This window comes from Oncorhynchus nerka, linkage group LG15, assembly GCF_034236695.1.
Source record: "Oncorhynchus nerka isolate Pitt River linkage group LG15, Oner_Uvic_2.0, whole genome shotgun sequence".
In the NCBI taxonomy this organism is placed as follows: Eukaryota; Metazoa; Chordata; class Actinopteri; order Salmoniformes; family Salmonidae; genus Oncorhynchus; species Oncorhynchus nerka.
The window spans coordinates 89838710-89859330 of record NC_088410.1 but is presented as its reverse complement, the minus strand read 5'-3'; the positions used below and the strand labels follow the sequence as shown (position 1 = coordinate 89859330).

At 45.1% G+C, this 20621-nt stretch overlaps 1 protein-coding gene across 1 annotated transcript in view; it reads left to right on the top strand.

Moving 5' to 3' along the window:
• The window catches only part of LOC115143500 (metabotropic glutamate receptor 4-like), a 305004-nt gene that overhangs the window by 240917 nt on the left and 43466 nt on the right, over positions 1-20621 (top strand). Inside the window, exons 8-9 of the mRNA XM_029683987.2 lie at positions 18356-18492; positions 19407-20342. Coding sequence (XP_029539847.1) covers positions 18356-18492; positions 19407-20342 — 1073 coding nt within the window. The remainder of the gene's footprint in view (positions 1-18355; positions 18493-19406; positions 20343-20621) is intronic.

Below are 20621 nucleotides of genomic sequence, written 5' to 3'. Positions count from 1 at the left end.
ACCAGCCGTTTCCTTCCTGGGTTATCGCATTTCCAGCTCGGGGATGATGATGGAGTGTGACCGCGTTAACGCCGTGCGTAATTGGCCGACTCCGACCACGGTAAAGGAGGTGCAGCGGGTTTTAGGGTTTGCCAATTACTACCGGAGGTTTATACGGGGTTTTGGCCAAGTAGCGGCGCCCATTACCTCACTGCTGAAGGGGGGGGGGGCGGTGCGTTTGCGGTGGTCAGCAGAGGCTGATGGAGCCTTCAACCAGTTGAAGGCACTGTTCACTGGGGCTCCCGTGTTGGCGCATCCGGACCCTTCGTTAGCATTCATAGTGGAGGTGGATGCGTTCGAGGCTGGGGTTGGAGCCGTGCTGTCTCAGCGCTCGGGCACGCCACCGAAGCTCCGTCCCTGCGCTTTCTTTTCTAAGAAGCTGGGTCCGGCGGCGCGGAACTATGATGTGGGGGACCGGGAGTTACTAGCTATGGTAAAAGCCCTGAAGGTGTGGAGACACTGGCTAGAGGGGGCTAAACACCCTTTTCTCATCTGGACTGACCACCGTAATCTGGAGTATATTCGAGCAGCGAGGAGACTGAATCCACGTCAGGCTAAGTGGGTCATGTTCTTTACACGTTTTAGATTTACGATCTCTTACAGACCAGGTTCCCTCAACACTAAGGCCGACGCGCTGTCCCGTCTCTATGACACCGAGGACCGGTCCATTGAACCCACTCCCCTCCTTCCAGCCTCTCGGCTGGTGGCCCCAGTGGTATGGGAGGTGGACGCGGACATCAAGCGGGCGTTGAGGGTTGAACCTGCGCCTACACAGTGTCCGACTGGTAGAAGTTACGTACCGCTTGGTGTCCGTGATAAGTTGATTCGGTGGGCCCACACACTACCGTCTGCGGGTCATCCGGGGATTGATAGGACAGTGCGGGGTCTTAGGGGGAATACTGGTGGCCCACCTTAGCTAGGGATGTGAGGCTCTATGTCTCTTCCTGTTCGGTATGCGCCCAGAGTAAGGCTCCTAGGCACCTTCCTAGAGGGAAGTTACAGCCCCTCCCGGTTCCACAACGGCCATGGTCCCATCTCTCGGTAGATTTCCTTACTGATCTTCCCCCATCTCAGGGGAACACTACCGTTCTGGTCGTTGTGGATCGGTTCTCTAAGTCCTGCCGTCTCCTCCCATTGCCTGGTCTCCCTACGGCCCTACAGACTGCAGAGTCTCTATTTACCCACGTCTTCCGGCACTATGGGGTTCCAGAGGATATCGTCTCCGATCGGGGTCCCCAGTTCACGTCTCGGGTTTGGAAGGCGTTTATGGAGCGTCTGGGGATCTCGGTCAGCCTTACCTCTGGTTATCACCCCGAAAGTAATGGGCAGGTGGAGAGAGTAAACCAGGAAGTGGGCAGGTTTCTGAGGTCGTATTGGCTAGGACCGGCGAGGAGAATGGGCGAGGTACGTCCCGTGGGCAGAGTTAGCCCAGAACTCTCTTCGGCATTCGTCCACGAATATGTCGCCATTCGAATGCGTACTGGGCTACCAGCCAGTCCTGGCTCCGTGGCATCAGAGTCAGACTGAGGCTCCTGCGGTGGAGGAGTGGGTACAGCGCTCTAGAGAGACCTGGCGGGCAGTCCAGGATTCTCTCAGGCAGGCCAGTGAACGGCAGAAGAGAGACGCTGACCGCCACCGCAGCGAGGCCCCGGTGTTCGCACCAGGGGACAGGGTCTGGCTTTCGACCCGAAACCTGCCCCTCCGCCTGCCCTGCCGGAAGCTGCGGCCGCAGTGTGTGGGGCCATTTAAAGTCCTGAGGAGGATAAACGAGGTGTGTTATAGATTGCAACTTCCCTCTTATTATCGTATTAACCCCTCGTTTCATGTGTCTCTCCTCAGGCCGGCGGTAGCTGGTCCCCTACAAGACAGTGAGGTACCGGAGGTCCCTCCACCCCCTCTGGACATCGAGGGGTCCCCGGCGTACACAGTACGAGCTATTCTGGACTCGAGACGCCGGGTGAGGGGCCTGCAGTACCTCGTGGACTGGGAGGGGTACGGTCCGGAGGAGAGGTGCTGGGTACCGGGGAGGGACATTTTAGATCCTTCCCTCTTGAGGGATTTCCATCGCCTCCACCCGGATCGCCCTGCGCCTCGTCCTCCGGGTCGTCCTCAAGGCCGGGGTCGGCGCGCTACGGGAGCCGCGCGTCAGGGGGGGGGGGGGGGTACTGTCACGAACCTTGCCGAAGATGGTGCCTCTTCCTGTTCGGGCGGTGCTCGGCGGTCGTCGTCGCCGGCCTATTAGCTACCATCGATTCCCTTTCCGTTTGTTTTGGGTTATTGGGTAATTGGGTACACCTGTTTTGTATTAGGGTTTGTTTGTAGGGTATTTAAGGGCACTAGGCACTTGGCTTGTTTGTGTTACTCTGTGTTTGATGGTGTGAGTTATTCGTGTATTTATTCTCCGGACTATTTTGTCCTGTTGTTTGGACTGGCAACTTATATACGCCCTGTGTGTTGGCGCGACTGTTTTGTTGCGCTGGGGAATAAATTTGAAAGAAAGACTGAACCCTGCTCTCTGCTCCTGATTCCACCCACCACTCCTAGTTGATCGTAACACAATGACTGTACACTAAACATACAGTACATACCTATATTGCTGGCTTATAATTACAAATGGGGAAACAGGAATGTAAATATTAGTTTAAAAAAATGTAATCTGAACTAGTTCCTACCTCATATTGTTTCTAAATTACATGGCAAGGTACATTAAATACTGTATCATGAGTACATCAACATTTTTATTCTAATAGGTGAACTCTGAGGACATTAACTGGTGTCCACTTCTTTCATGAGTATGGTCTATGGGTATGATAGCCAGCTTGAGAGTACTAGAGAAGATAGCAAAGGTTAATTTAGTGAAAAGTAGTAGAGAGAGAGAAAGAGGACCTCAACATGACAGCAGGACATATTGCCCAAGCCGTGAGAAGAGCAACAGGCCCAACCCCCACTATTACATCCGCCCAAGCCCCATCCTGTGACCTAAGAGGTATGTATCAGATGCTCAATATGCTCTGCTCACACCTACTGTGATGGTCCCGGTCTAAACCACACAAAAACAACATTAGACACTATGGAACAGAAAGCTTTTACTATCTGATCCTGGAATATACAAGATCTGAGGTCATCTGCCTTTGGCCTAAAGAGCATAAACCCAGACCTAATCAAAGAATATTGGAAATACAGGCATTGCCATCCTACAAGAAACATGGTATAAAGGAGACGGACCCACTGGTTGCCCTCTAGGTTACAGATAGCTGGTAGTCCCATCCACCAAACTACCAGGTGTGAAACAGGGAAGAGACTCAGGGGATGTGCTAATTTGGTATAGAGCAGGGCTAACCCACTCTATTAAATTCATCAAAACAGGAACATTTTATATCTGTCTAGAAATGAATAGGGAAATGATCTCAACAGAGGAAAATATCCTTGTGTGCTACCTATATCTCCCCAATAGAATCCCCATACTTTAACTTTAACAGCTTCTCCATCCTAGAGGGGGAGATCAACAATTTCCGGGCTCAAGGACATGTACCAGTCTGTGGAGACCTAAATGCCAGAACTGGACAAGAACTGGACAATAACTGGAACCCTCAGCACACAGGGGTGACAGCATTCCCTCCCCCATATGCCCCCCTAGACACAACTACGACAACAAAAACGGGTCACAGCTCCTGCAGCTCTGTCTGGCGCTGGGTATGTACATAGTCAATGGTAGGCTTTGAGTGGACACCTATGGTAGGTAACCTATAGCTCATCTCCTGGCAGTTGTACTGTAGACTACTTTATCACTGACCTCAACCCCGAGTCTCTCAGAGTGTTCACAGTCAGTCCACTGACACCCCTATCAGATCACAACAAATCACACTCTTCTTGAACAGAGCTGTGCTCAATCATGAGTGATCAAAGCTAAAGGAATGGAATAATATTAAGAAATGCTATAGATGGAAGGAAAAGGGTGTGGAAATCTGCCAAAAAACAATTAGGCAAAAACAAATTCAATCCCTTCTAGACAATTTCCTGGGCAAAAGGTTTTACTGTGATTTTGAAAGTGTAAACTCGGCAGTAGTAAACATAAACCTGACCTCTCAGCTTCCCTAGCAAATCTAAAACGTTCAAGCAGACAAGCTAAGAAAATTAACAACAATGGCAAATGGTTTGATGAAGAATGCAAAAACCTAATAATTTCTTTTGAAACCTATCCAACCAAAAACCTTAAAACAATACAGAAATACACTAGGGAAAAAGAAGTCAGAAATCTGTCAAGAATCCTTATAATCTAACCACTTCTGGGAAACTCTAAACAAACAACAACACAAAGAGTTATCTACTCAAAATGAAGATGTATGGATACACCACTTCTCCAATATTTTTGGCTCTATAACAAAGAACAAACAGCAAAAACATATACATGATCAAATACAAATCTTAGAATCAACTATTAAAGACTACCAGACCCCACTGGATTCTTCAATTCCATTGAATGAACTACAGGACAAAATACAGACCCTCCAACCCACAAAGGCCTGTAGGGTTGATGGTATCCTAAATGAAATGATAAAATATTCAGACCACAAATTCCAATTGGCTATATTTAAACTCTTTACCATCTGACATATTCCCCAATCCACAAAAGTGGAGACAAATTTGACCCCAATAACTGCCGTTCAACAGCAACCTTAGGAAAATCCTCTGCATTATCATTAACAGCAGGCTCGTACAATTCCTCAGCAAATGTACTGAGCAAATGTCAAATTGGCTTTTTACCAAATTACTGTACGACAGACCACATATTCACCCTGCACACCCTAATTGACAAACAAGCAACCCAAAACAAAGGCAAAGTCTCATGCTTTGTTGATTTAAAAAAAAGCTTTTGACTCAATATGCCATGAGGGTCTGCTATACAAATTGATGGAAAATGGTGTTGGAGGAGAAACATACAACATTTTTAAATCCTTGTACACAAACAGCAAGTGTGCGGTTAAAATCGGTAAAACCACACTTCTTTCCACAGGGCCATTGGGAGATAGGGATGCAGCTTAAGGGATGATAGGGATGCAGCCTCTTCAACATATAAACTCAGCAAAAAAAGTAACATCCTCTCTGTCAACTGCGTTTATTTTCAGCAAACTTAACATGTGTAAATATTTGTATAAACATAACAAGATTCAACATCTGTGGCCACCAGCTGCATTAAGTACTGCAGTGCATCTCCCCCTAATGGACTGCACCAGATTTGCCCGTTTTTTTCTGTGAGATGTTACCCCACTCTTCCACCAAGGCACCTGCAAGTACATTTCTGGGGGGAATGACCCTAGCGCTCACCCTCCAATGCAACAAGTCCCAGACGTGCTCAATGGGATTGAGATCCTGACTCTTCGCTGGTCATGGCAGAACCCTGGCATTCCTGTCTTGCAGGAAATCATGCACAGAACGAGCAGTATGGCTGGTGGCATTGTCATGCTGGAGGGTCATGTCAGGATGAGCCTGCAGGAAGGGTACCACATGAGGAAGGAGGATGTCTTCCCTGTAATGCATAGCGTTGAGATTGCCTGCAATGACAACAAGCTCAGTCCGATGACCCAGACCATGAAGAGCACTTTTTGCCAGTCCTGTCTGGTCCAACGACGGTGGGTTTGCCCTCAGTCCAGCCTCTCTCAGCCTATTGCGGACAGTCTGAGCACTGAGGGAGGGATTGTGCATTCCTGGTGTAACTCTGGCAGTTGTTGTTGCCATCCTGTACTTGTCCCACAGGTGTGATGTTAGGATGTACCAATCCTGTTCAGGTGTTGTTACACGTGGTCTGCCACTGCGAGGACGATCAGCTGTCTGTCCTGTCTCCCTGTAGCGCTGTCTTTGGCGTCTCACAGTACGGACATTGCAATTTATTGACCTGGCCACATTTGCAGCCCTCATGGCTCCTTGCAGCATGCCTAAGGCATGTTCATGCAGATGAGCAGGGACCCTGAGCATCTTCCTTTTGGTGTTTTTCAGAGTCAGTAGAAAGGCCTCTTCATTGTCCTAAGTTTTCATAACTGTGACCTTAATTGCCTACCGTCTGTAAGCTGTTAGTGTCTTAACGACCTTTCCACAGGTGCATGTTCATTAATTATCTATGGTTCATTGAACAAGCATGGGAAACAGTGTTTAAAACCTTCACAATGAAGATCTGTGAAGTTATTTGGATTTTTACAAATTCTCTTTGAAAGACAGGGCCTTGAAAAAGGGACGTTTCTTTTTTTCCTGAGTTTATATCAACGAATTGACGAGGGGACACAGTCTGCAACACCCGGCCTCACCCTACTAGAATCTGAAGTCAAATGTCTACTGTTTGCTGATGATCTGGTGCTTCCTTCCACAACTAAGGAGAGTCTACAGCGCACCTAGATCTTCTGCACAGATTACGTCAGTCATGGGCTCTGACAGTAAATCTCAGTAAGACAAAATAATGGTGTTCCAAAAAAGGTCTAGTTGCCAGAACCATGAATACAAATTCCATCTAGACACCATTGCCGTAGAGCACACAAAAAAACAATACATACCTCGGCCTAAACATCAGCGCCACAGGTAACGTCAACAAAGCTGTGAACGATCTGAGAGACAAGGCAAGAAGGGCCTTCTCTGCCATACAAAGGAACATCAAATATGACATACCAATTAGGTATTAGATCTGTCTAAAAATACTTGAATAGTTATTAGAACCCATTCCCCTTTATGGTTGTGAGGGCGGGGTCTGCTCACCAACCAAGAATTCACTAAATGGGCCAAACACCAAATTGAGACTCTGCATTCATAATTATGCAAAAATATCCTCTGTGTACGTCGTAAAACACCAAATAATGCATACAGAGCAGAATTAGGCCGATACCCGCTAATGATCAAAATCCAGAAAAGAGCTGTTAAATTCTACAACCACCTAAAAGGAAGTGATTCTCAAATCTTCCATAACAAAGTCATCACCTACAGAGAAATTAACCTGGAGAAGAACCCCCTAAGCAAGCTGATCCTTGGGCTCTGTTCACAAAAACAGATAGACACTACAGAGCCTCAGGACAGCAACACAATTAGACCCAACCAAACCTTAAGAAAACAAAAAGATAATTACTTGACACATTGGAAAGAATTTACAAGAAAACAGAGCAGAATACCTGGCCAAAGTGACTGACCCAAAATTAAGGAAATCTTTGACTATGTACAGACTCAGTGAGCATAGCCTTGCTATTGAGAAAGGCCGCTGAATGCAGACCTGGATCTCAAGAGAAAACGGGCTATGTGCACTGCCCACAAAATGAGGTGGAAGATGAGCTGCATTTCCTAACCACCTGGCAAATATATTACCATATTAGAGAGAAATATTTCTCTCAGAATACACAGACCCACAAAGATTTGAAAACAAATCCAATTTTGATAAAATCCCATATCTATTGGGTGAAATACCACAGTGTGCAATCACAGCAGCAATATTGTGACCTGTTGCCACAAGAAAAGGGCAACCAGTGAACACTATTGTAAATACAACCTTTAATTATGTTTATTTATTTTCCCTTTTGTACTTTAACTATTTGCACATCATTAGAACACTGTATATAGAAATAATATGACATTTGAAATGTCTTAATTCTTTTCAAACTTTTGAGTGTAATGTTTACTGTACATTTCATTAATGTTTATTATCTATTTCACTTTCTTTGGAAAAGTAAACATATGTTTCCAATGCCAATAAAGCCCCTTAAATTGAAATTGTATTGAATTGAGAGAGTAAATCTGCAATGTAAACAACCGGACGAGAAGTCTCATACCACATCATATCCTCTCCGGTCTCTGCCAGGGGGGAAGTGTTGGCCTTGTCTGTCATGGCCGACAAGATGGAGCATCACCATTATACTGTATCTGTTCTGTTGGGCCCTTGGAGGCCCTCGCTGCATCTCTGTGTGGTCTTCTCTCTTTCCTTTATTATGACTATTCCCAGGGAAATCCTTTAGTGATCCTCACAACACCATGTCCATTTTCTTCCTCTCTTTATTTCCCATTTCACACATTTCTGATAATCCATTAACTCGAAAAAGCATTCAGTGGAGCGAACAGGCCTGAGTTTCAGTCATCTCAAGAGTAGTGTTTCAGTAGAACAAATAGGCCTGACTTTCAGTCATCTCAAGAGTAGTGTTTCAGTGGAGCGAATAAGCCTGAGTTACAATGTACTGCATGATCGCTCCATCACTGTAATGTAGTCTTGTGTGTGTGTGTGTGTGTCTGTGTGTGTGTGTGTGCGCGTGTGTGTGTGTGTGTGTGTGTGTACGGGCATGTTTGTGTGCATGTGGGCGTATGTGTGTGTGCATATGTGCCAACGGAGTCCACTAAGGGCCCTCATTAGGCCCCTGACACAGATAGGCCCCATTTAGACATGCAATGTGTGCCACATGACAAGCCTAATCGCTCACCCTCAACACAGGCCTTGACCAGGCAGCCTCAGCATGCTGTTACTTACAACTAGTTGAAATGGACAGCTGGACAAAGAACACACCTGGAGAACTGAGGTGGAATAGCGCCAATAGTCTGTAAATACATGGCTGCACCAATGATGCCTCTTTATCTACTGAAATGTATTTTCTATCTAGATATTGAAAATGGAATGGAATATAGAATGGAATATACTTAAGCATTGAGGCCCGACGAGGTGTTGTATATGGCCAATATATCACGGCAAAGGGCTATTTTTAAGCATGACAAAACATAGATTGCCTGGACCCAGCCCTTAGCCATGGTATATTGGCCATATACAACAAACATCTGAGGTGCCTTATTGCTATTATAAACTGGTTACGAATGTAATTAGAGAAATACAAATAAATGTTTGGTCATACCTGTGGTATATGGTCTGATATACTACAGCTGTCAGCCAATCAGCATCCAGTTTAAAAAAATCAAATCAAATGTATTTGTCACATACACACGGTTAGCAGATGTTAATGTGAGTGTAGTGAAATGCTTGTGCTTCTAGTTCCGACAATGCAGTAATAACCAACGAGTAATCTAACCTAACAATTCCAAAACTACTACCTTATACACACAAGTGTAAAGGGAAAAAGAATATGTACATAAAGATATATGAATGAGTGATGGTACAGAACGGCATAGGCAAGATGCAGTAGATGGTATCGAGTACAGTATATACATATGAGAAGTAATGTAGGGTATGTAAAGAAAAGTGGCATAGTTTAAAGTGGCTAGTGATACATGTATTACATAAAGATGTAGTAGATGATATTAGGGGGAGGTAAATACATATACATATGAGATGAGTAATGTAGGGTATGTAAACATTATATGAAGTAGCATTGTTTAATTAAAGTGGCTAGTGATATATTTTACATCAATTTCCATCAATTCCCATTATTAAAGTGGCTGGAGTTGAGTCTGTGTTGACAGCAGCCACTCAATGTTAGTGGTGGCTGTTTAACAGTCTGATGGCCTTGAGATAGAAGCTGTTTTTCAGTCCTCGGTCCCAGCTTTGATGCACCTGTACTGACCTCGCCTTCTGGATGATAGCGGGGTGAACAGGCAGTGGCTCGGGTGGTTGTTGTCCTTGATCTTTATGGCCTTCCTGTGACATCGGGTGGTGTAGGTGTCCTGGAGGGCAGATAGTTTGCCCCCGGTGATGCGTTGTGCAGACCTCACTACCCTCTGGAGAGCCTTACGGTTGTGGTGGGAGCAGTTGCCGTACCAGGTAGTGATACAGCCCGACAGGATGCTCTCGATTGTGCATCTGTAGAATTTTGTGAGTGCTTTTGGTGACAAGCCAAATTTCTTCAGCCTCCTGTTGTTGAAGAGGCGGTGCTGCGCCTTCTTCACGACGCTGTCTGTGTGGGTGGACCAATTCAGTTTGTCCGTGATGTGTACGCCGAGGAACTTAAAACTTACTACCCTCTCCACTACTGTCCCATCGATGTGGATAGGGGGGTGCTCCCTCTGCTGTCATCTCCTCATCTCCTTTGTTTTTTTGACATTGAGTGTGAGGTTATTTTCCTGACACCTCACTCCGAGGAACCTCACCTCCTCCCTGTAGGCCGTCTCGTCGTTGTTGGCATTCAAGCCTACCACTGTAGTGTCGTCATCAAACTTGATGATTGAGTTGGAGGCATGCATGGCCACGCAGTCGTGGGTGAACAGGGAGTACAGGAGAGGGCTCAGAACGCACCCTTGTGGGGCCCCAGTGTAGAGGATCAGCGGGGTGGAGATGTTGTTACCTACCCTCACCACCTGGGGGAGGCCCGTCAGGAAGTTCAGTACCCAGTTGCGCAGGGAGGGGGTCGAGACCCAGGGTCTCGAACTTGATGACAAGTTTGGAAGGTACTATGGTGTTAAATGCTGAGATGTAGTCGATGAACAGCATTCTCACATAGGTATTCTTCTTGTCCAGATGGGTTAGGGCAGTGTGCAGTGTGGCTGAGATTGCATCGTCTGTGGACCTATTTGTGCGGTAAGCAAATTGGAGTGGGTCTAGTGTGTCAAGTAGGGTGGAGGTGATATGGTCCTTGACTAGTCTCTCAAAGCACTTCATGATGACGGAAGTGAGTACTACGGGGCGGTAGTCATTTAGCTCAGTTACCTTAGGTTTCTTGGGAACAGGGACAATGGTGGCCCTCTTGAAGCATGTGGGAACAGCAGACTGGGATAATGATTGGTTGAATATGTCCGTAAACACACCAGCCAGCTGGTCCGCGCATGCTCTGAGGGCACGGCTGGGGATGCCGTCTGGGCCTGCAGCCTTGCGACGGTTAACACGTTTAAATGTTTTACTCACTTCGGCTGCAGTGAAGGAGAGTCCGCAGGTTTTGTTTGCAGGCCGTGTCAGTGGCACTGTATTGTCCTCAAAGCGGGCAAAACAGTTATTTAGTCTGCCTGGGAGCAAGACATTCTGGTCCGAGATGGGTTTGGTTTTCTTTTTGTAATCCGTGATTGACTGTAGACCCTGCCACATACCTCTTGTGTCTGAGCCGTTGAATTGTGACTCTACTTTCTCTCTATTTCACCTTTATTTAACCAGGTAGGCTAGTTGAGAACAAGTTCTCATTTGCAACTACGACCTGGCCGTTGTCTATACTATACTATATATATATCTATACTGACGCTTAGCTTGTTTGATTGCCTTGCGGAGGGAATAGCTACACTATTTGTATTCGGTCTGTATTCAGTCATGTTTCCGGTCACCTTTCCCTGGTTAAAAGCAGTGGTTCACACTTTCAGTTTCACTCAAATGCTGCCATCAATCCACGGTTTCTGGTTTGGGAATGTATTAATCGTTGCTATGGGAATGACATCATCCATACACTTTCTAATGTACTCGCTCACCGAAATAATGTTTTTTGTTGTTGTTGTCAATCATAATGACCTTTATCAAATGTCAATGGGTCTTAAAAATGAAGCTCACCATCCTTGTTCAGATAACTTGTGTCACCGCATGATTCCTGTGGATCTGTCTAGTTTCTTCATAATCCATACAGTCTATCCCTCTGTGGATGTAGCTGGCTCTTGGACTGCAATGTTAAACTGTGCCCTACTTGGTTAGAGAATTCGTAATGGGTTTGAAAATGTGGCAAATAGAGAGTGATTGTTGAGGATACTTGTTATGCTAGGATGATGAGTTGTGATTGCTGAGGATAATTGTTATGCTAGGATGATGAGTTGTGATTGTTGAGGATAATTGTTATGCTAGGATGATGACTAGTGATTGTTGAGGATAATTGTTACGCTAGGATGATGAGTTGTGATTGTTGAGGATAATTGTTATGTTAGGATGATGAGTAGCGATTGTTGAGGATAATTGTTATGCTAGGATGATGACTAGTGATTGTTGAGGATAATTGTTATGCTAGGATGAGTATGAATGTGTATCAGCCTTCTCTTTCCTCAATCACATGCCAACAGAATAGTGTCATTTAACACTGAACATACTAGAGTACATGGCAGTGCTGGTGTGAAACATTTAGAAAACAGAGACCTAGACAGAACATTTTTTTTCCTTCGGTCCACGAATCCTCTGTTGAAATAATCTTAACCTTTTCCTAAATTGCAGGTGGCAGGTAGCCTAGCGGTTAGAGCTTTGGGCCAGTAACCTAAAGTTCTCTAGTTCGAAAACCCGAGCTATCAAGGTGAAAAAATGTGTAGGTTTGCCCTCGAGCAAGGCATTTAACCCTAATTTGCTCCAGCAGTGCCATACTACTATGGCTGACCCTGTAAAACAACATATTTGACCTATCCGGTGTACATGACAATACAGCATTTATTTTTTTGCGCCGTTGTGAACATTAAAATCACACAAGATTCATATACTGTACCTCTATCAAGTTTAATCAGCTTATCGTGTCTATCTGAGCTCTCCAGAGAGAGACTCAACTTTCGTATTCAGTCCAATCACATACTATTCATGTTTCTTGATTGTAAAAAATAATGAGAGGTTGAATCACGAGAGACAAATCAACCATAAAATAGCAGGAAAAATGCCCTGCTCATTCATTGCTGAACTTCTCTTCAGATAATATCACACTTGGAGGGTGAGTGAGTCTGTAGGCTAAGTGCATGGAAGTGTGAGTGTGAGTGTGGCAACTGTTAGACGGCTCAGCTCGGCTCCTGAATAGGAAATGACTCCGAGGACAATGGACTGCATAAAGAGAAACTAAACAATGCGCCGAGAGTGCATTCAATTTCATTTTCAGGACTGAAAAATGGCTGCAATTTTGAAGATTGCTCTCAGGACCTTGTTTCTGTAGTCGAAAATATGCTTCAGGAAACTTCTGAATAAAAGTTATGAAAATATTTAGCTAATTTCAAGTCTTCAGGGTTTTGCTGTGGTACTGCAAGAGGATATATAGATTTTTGCTTATGGTATCATACAATGCCCTCAGTTTAGGCTCTGGAATGGTATACTCTAAAGTGGTTCACTATCACTATGTCAGTCTGCTGTGAGGATACACCTTTCGGATACTCAGTTTCCATTAGTACTCCGAGGTTTCCTTACTACATAACTTAACCAGGAAAAACTTTACTCCCTAGCCATAATGTCAAACCAAAAGCCTTTTAAATGTAGCTCTGGAGAACAATGGTACTAAAAAGTAACATACAATGCACAAACATTTGTCTGAGCCTTAAGTCTGGACTGTAATGTTTCTGACATGCATCTGCAGACCTGTACTGTAGCCTGTACTGTAGCCTGTTCTGTGGCCTGTACTGTGGCCTGTACTGTGGCCTGTACTGTGGTCTGTACTGTAGCCTGTACTGTGGCCTGTACTGTGGCCTGTACTGTGGTCTGTACTGTAGCCTGTACTGTGGCCTGTACTGTAGCCTGTTCTGTGGCCTGTACTGTAGCCTGTACTGTAGCTTGTACTGTAGCCTGTACTGTGGCCTGTACTGTAGCCTGTACTGTTGCCTGTACTGTAGCCTGTACTGTGGCCTGTACTGTAGCCTGTACTGTGGCCTGTACTGTGGCCTTTACTGTAGCCTGTACTGTAGCCTGTACTGTGGCCTTTTCCTTTAGCCTGTACTGTGGCCTGTACTGTAGCCTGTACTGTGGCCTGTACTGTGGCCTGTACTGTAGCCTGTACTGTAGCCTGTACTGTAGTCTGTACTGTAGCCTGTACTATAGCCTGTACTATAGCCTGTACTATAGCCTGTACTATAGCCTGTACTATAGCCTGTCCCTAAATCTGTGTGATCTTCAACCAGCTTCTCTTACTATCGTTGTCATGCCATGTATGACAAGACAGTATTGCAACGGCATGCCTGCATGACAACGATAGTCTGAGAAGTTGGCTAAAACTCATACATATATGAGGACATGCATGCCAGAAGGCATGCCATGAACATACAGTCCATCTAGAGAACAGCCTGGTTAAGAGATGCCAATAATCTCTGGGCCAACCTCAGATTGGAGCAGCAAGCATGACCAAAAGACCGTAAACTGTTAAATGTAATTAGATCTGCAGTGGCAGGCTGTGGTGCCACATTAGTGTCTGAAAGCACCAATGTGGCAGTCAGGATCCATTTTCCTTTCACAGTGACAGCATGGTGCCAGTGCCATGTGATGGGCTACGGCCTCAAAGCCTTAACACGCCCTAATACACAGCTCCAACTGAGCCAGTGGGAAAGCTATGTCTTTTTGTAAAAAAAAGAAATTGTAATGGAAAAATACTATGATTATAATCCCAGATAGAAATGATACAAATGATTACACTCATGGAGAGTGTTTTTTAAACATATCTCCTTCATAAATAACATCTGCTGTAATCCCTCTCATCTGCTTCTTTTGCTGTGAGATGTGGGGCTGCATTGTCGCTGAGGCACGGCTGAGCTCACAGTAAATCCTTAATCCAGAGGGGCTGGCTCATCGAGATGTGGATTAGGCTGCTGCGTACGTCTTCCGCCTGACGCTAAACAAAGACAAGGAAAAAGCATACTCTTCAGCAGAAATCCGAACCGCCGAGATCATCCAGGCTTTCCCCCTTGTTTGTAAGATGGGACACCCATTGTGCTTGGGGAGACTTGTTGATAAGCCAGGCATGAAAAGAGAAATGCCAGCGCCTTACGCCTTCCATCAGTGGATGGCGGTGTACTGCTGCATGTTCAAACTTGAGTTTTGAAGTGGAAGTCGATAGGGACGTACTCTTTGCATCCTCAGCAGAGAGCAGTGATGCTATACTTAATATATTCAAAGGGGCTTCTTTGGGAAGTAAATGTTGTTGTGTAGTTTAAATAATTTATAATGTCACAAAGGAGAATCTCAGGAAAATATGTCGTTGTGTATTGTTTGTTGTGTAGTGGGGACTGTTTTGTTGATGGTGAGAATCTGCAGACATTTGGCTTCTAAGTCATGTGACATACCATTACTATAGCTCGAATGGCAAAACATAGTGGGGAAAAACATTAACAAAGAATTTCAGTGTGCGATAACACTACACAGTAACACATTGTAGTTTGACATTATTCTCACAAAAGCTGTTTCCCAAAATCCCCCCACCCACAGTTCTCACTTAGAGAATGGAAGAAAACATTTTAATAGATGACTGAAGAGATGATTTGACTAGGCAGAAACCCCTAGACAGAACAGACCAGAGAGAGAATATACAATCAGCATATGCCACTTATTCTCTCCTCACCCCACAAGTTACATTTCAAACTTTCTTGAATAGAGAAGTTGAATTTTCATATTTATTTTGGTTACCTGCCTACATTTGCATATTCTGCTTTGACTTTTTTGTATATCTTTTTTTATATATATATATGCATACAGTAGGGGTGTTTGAAAAAAGTGTTAAACAAATCAAAATATATTTGAGATTCTTCAAAGTAGCCACCCTTTGCTGTGATGACAGCTTTGCACACTCTTGGCATTCTCTCAACCAGCTTCATGAGGTAGTCACATGGAATCCATTTAAATTAATAGGTGTGCCTTGTTAAAAGTTAAATTGTGGAATTTCTTTCCTTCTTAATGAGGCTGAGCAAAAGGGTTGTGTTGTGAGAAGGTTGGTTTGTGAGAAGGTAGAAGTTCATATTATGGTAAGAGCAGCTCAAAAAGGCAAAGAGAAATGACAGTCCATCATTGCTTTAAAACAGGAAGATCAGTCATTCCAGAAAAGTTTAAAAAATGGTGAAAGTTTCTTCAAGTGCAGTTGCAAAAACCATCAAGCACTATGATACTAAGTTCATTAGAGTTACCAGCCTCAAAAATTGCAGCCCAAATAAATGCTTCATAGAGTTCAAGTAAGAGACACATCTCAAAGTCAACTGTTCAGAGGAGACTGCGTGAATCAGGCCTTGATGGTTGAATTTCTGCAAAGAAACCACTACTACTACAGGACACCAATAATAAGAAGAGACTTGCTTGTGCCAAGAAACACAAGCAATGGGCATTAGACCAGTGGGAATCTGTCCTTTGGTCTCATGTGTCCAAATTTGCGCATTTTGGTTCCAACCGCCGTGTCTTTGTGAGACACAAACTAGGTGAACGGATGATCTCTGCATGTGTGGTTCCCACCGTGAAGCATGGAGGAGGAGGTGTGTTGGTGTGGGTTGCTTTGCTGGTGACACTGTCTGTGATTTGTTTAGAATTCAAAGCACACTTAATCAGCATGGCTACCACAGAATTCTGTAGTGATACACCATCCCATCTGGTTTGCACTTAGTGGGAGAATCATTTGTTTTCCAACAGGACAATGACCCACCACCAGGCTGATTAAGGGCTATTTGACCAAGAAGGAGAGTGATGGTGTGCTGCATCAGACGACTTGGTATCCACAATCAGTTGAGAGGGTTTGGGATGAGTTGAACCACAGAGTGAAGGAAAAGGAGCCAACAAGTGCCCAGCATATGTGGGAACTCCTTCAAGACAGTTGGAAAAGCATTCCAGGTGAAGCTGGTTGATAGAATGCCATGAGTGTGCAAAGCTGTCATCAAGACAAAGTGTGGCTACTTTGAAGAATCTCAAATATATATATATATTTTTATTTGTTTAACAGATTTTTGGTTACTATATGATTCCATATTTGTTATTTCATAGTTGTGATGTCTTCAATATTATTCTACAATGTAGAAAATAGTAAAAATAAAGAAAAACCCTTGAATGAGTGTGTCCAAACTTTTGACTGGTACTTGTGTGTGTATGCATATATATACACTGCTCCAAAAAATAAAGGGAACACTAAAATAACACATCCTAGATCTGAATGAATGAAATATTCTTATTAAATACTTCTTTCTTTACATAGTTGAATGTGCTGACAACAAAATCACACTAAAATTATCAATGGAAATCAAATTTATCAACCCATGGAGGTCTGGATTTTGGAGTCACACTCTAAATTAAAGTGGAAGACCACACTACAGGCTGATCCAGCTTTGATGTAATGTCCTTAAAACAAGTCAAAATGAGGCTCAGTAGTGTCTGTGGCCTCCACATGCCTGTATGACCTCCCTACAATGCCTGGGCATGCTCCTGATGAGGTGGCGGATGGTCTCCTGAGGGATCTCCTCCCAGACCTGGACTAAAGCATCCGCCAACTCCTGGACAGTCTGTTGGTGGATGGAGCGAGACATGATGTCCCAGATGTGCTCAATTGGATTCAGGTCTGGGGAATGGGCGGGCCAGTCCATAGCATCAATGCCTTCCTCTTGCAGGAACTGCTGACACACTCCAGCCACATGAGGTCTAGCATTGTCTTGCATTAGGAGGAACCCAGGGCCAACCGCACCAGCATATGGTCTCCCAAGAGGTCTGAGGATCTCATCTCCGTACCTAATGGCAGTCAGACTACCTCTGGCAAGCACATGGAGGGCTGTGCGAATCCCCAAAGAAATGCCACCCCACACCATGACTGACCCACCGCCAAACCGGTCATGCTGGAGAATGTTGCAGGCAGCAGAACGTTCTCCACGGCATCTCCAGACCCTGTCACCTCTGTCACATGTGCTCAGTGTGAACCTGCTTTCATCTGTGAAGAGCACAGGGCGCCAGTGGCAAATTTGCCAATCTTGGTGTTCTCTGGCAAATGCCAAACGTCCTGCACGGTGTTGGGCTGTAAGCACAACCCCCACCTGTGGACGTCGGGCCCTCATACCAGCCTCATGGAGTCTGTTTCTGACCGTTTGAGCAGACACATGCACATTTGTGGCCTGCTGGAGGTCATTTTGCAGGGCTCTGGCAGTGCTCCTCATTCTCCTCCTTGCACAAAGGCGGAGGTAGCGGTCCTGCTGATGGGTTGTTGCCCTCCTACGGCCTCCCCCACGTCTCATGATGCACTGGCCTGTCTCCTGGTAGCGCCTCCATGCTCTGGACACTACACTGACGGACACAGCAAACCTTCTTGCCACAGCTCGCATTGATGTGCCATCCTGGATGAGCTGCACTACCTGAGCCACTTGTGTGGGTTGTAGACTCCGTCTCATGCTACCACTAGAATGAAAGCTTCGCCAGCATTCAAAAGTGACCAAAACATCAGCCAGGAAGCATAGGAACTGAGAAGTGGTCTGTGGTCACCACCTGCAGAACCACTCCTTTATTGGGGGTGTCTTGCTAATTGCCTATAATTTCCACCTGTTGTCTATTCCATTTGCACAACGGCATGTGAAATTTATTGTCAATCAGTGTTGCTTCCTAAGTGGACAGTTTGATTTCACAGAAGTGTGATTGACTTGGAGTTACATTGTGTTGTTGAAGTGTTCCCTTTATTTTTGTTGAGCAGTGTATATATATATTGTAATATATATACATATATATATATTACAATTCAAACTAATGCTTTCACTCTCTCTCTCCTCTGTCCTTCAGGAATAGCTGGCAACCCAGTGCTCTTCAATGAGAATGGAGACGCCCCTGGTCGCTATGAGATTTATCAGTACCAGATCAGAAACAGAACAGCTGAGTACAAAATCATCGGCCACTGGACCGAACAGCTCTATCTGAACGTAAGCATTTATTTTTTATATATTTAATATGCAGATACAGTACTTTAGTTATATTATCAGACGTATGCTCTCCAAATGACCTTTACCTGTTTCACCATTTGGTGTCAGTGGTTCTGCTCCCAAAGAAACTTTGATGGAATATAGTTATCTGTTGGTTCTACTTTAGTGCTTCCTTTGCTCAGTAATTCCTCCTTAACCATTAGCTACGGCTTTGTGCACATGTCTTCAATGGTGCAAACATCCAGAGGGTGCTTTAATGATTAACAACAAGTGACTGGGATGAAAAGAAAACAATAAGAGCTTAAAAACAGATACCATCCACTGTCTTGGTGAAACAATATGGTGGAGTTGTGGACACAGGAGCTTACAAATCTATAACAATGAATTACATGAAGCCGGCCCTGCAAATAATGTTTGAATGGAATATGAAGAGATGGCCTTGGGCAAAGAAAGATTGAAAGAAAAAATAAATTTGTTTCCATGGAGTCGACCTGGGTCTGTACCTCAACGCTGTGTGAATGGTGGAAGACAGTGAATGTTATTGTAAATGTGGTGTAAATGCTAGTCCTGTGGTGTGCGCCAATTCTCTTTCCAAAGGAGCTTTTAGTTTAATAGGATTCTTATAGCTGTTAATTAAATACACATTTGGGGATGCGTTTTCCGCCTATGAATTTAACAACCACCATTGATGGCAAAAAAAAGTTAATAACATAACACTAAATATATCCTTTCAATAAGACAAATAGTGATTATGTGTAATAGACTTTTTAATGGAGAGGAGAAAGAAGCCCGAAAACTAACTGTATGCCAGTGGTAATTGCTATTAAGCAAGAAGAGACTGTTTATGGGTTACAGTGTTAGTTATTTGTGAAGTGTTTGACTGTACCCCTCATCTCCTCTCCACCCCCCCTCAGATCCGAGCAATGCACTGGCCAGGTGGAGGTCGTCAGATCCCTTACTCCATCTGCAGCCACCCCTGCCAGGCTGGAGAGCGCAAGAAGATAGTGAAGGGCATCCCTTGCTGCTGGCACTGCGAGCGCTGCAACGGCTACCAGTACCAGTCAGACACCTACAGCTGCAAGATGTGTCGCTTTGACCTGCGTCCCAACGAGAACCACACTGCCTGCCGTCCCATCCCCATTGTCAAGCTGGAGTGGAGCTCCCCATGGGCCATCATCCCTGTCCTCATCTCCGTAGCGGGCATCATGGCCACTCTGTTCGTGGTGGTCACCTTCATCCGCTACAACGACACACCCATCGTCAAGGCGTCAGGCCGCGAGCTCAGCTACGTTCTGCTGACTGGTATCTTCATGTGCTATGCCACCACCTTCCTCATGATTTCTGCCCCTGATGTTGGCATCTGCTCCCTCAGACGGATCTTCCTGGGTCTGGGGATGAGTATCAGCTACGCAGCCCTGCTCACCAAGACTAACCGCATCTACCGCATCTTCGAGCAGGGATCCATGTCGGTGAGCGCCCCCAGGTTCATCTCCCCAGCCTCCCAGCTGGTCATCACCTTAAGCCTGACGTTGGTGCAGCTACTGGGGGTGTGTATCTGGTTTGGGGTAGACCCATCTCAGGCCATCATCGACTACGAGGACCAGCGCACGGCCAATCCGGACATGGCCCGTGGTGTGCTCAAATGTGACATCTCTGACCTTTCACTGATCTGCCTGCTGGGTTACAGCATGCTGCTCATGGTCACCTGCACGGTGTACGCCATCAAGACCCGGGGGGTGCCGGAGACCTTCAATGAGGCCAAGCCCATCGGCTTCACCATGTACACCACCTGTATAGTCTGGCTGGCCTTCATTCCCATCTTCTTTGGCACCTCCCAGTCCACAGAGAAGGTAAGATCTGGCTGGCCTTTATCCCCATATTCTTTGGCACCTTCCAATCCACAGAGAAGGTAAGCTCAGAGTTGTCTTCTTTCTTTGTCTGTTCGTTTTCTGTTGTTGTTGATATGCAAAAGGACAGCATTAGCAGAAATATGATTCTACAGACCGTGTCTCTCTCTTTCTCTCTCTTTCTCAGTTGAAACATATTTATTTTTTATAATGCTTTGTTTATAGAGAGGCAATTGTACCTTTGTTCATCATGGAAGGATTGTGCTGGTCAGTCAGTGTCCT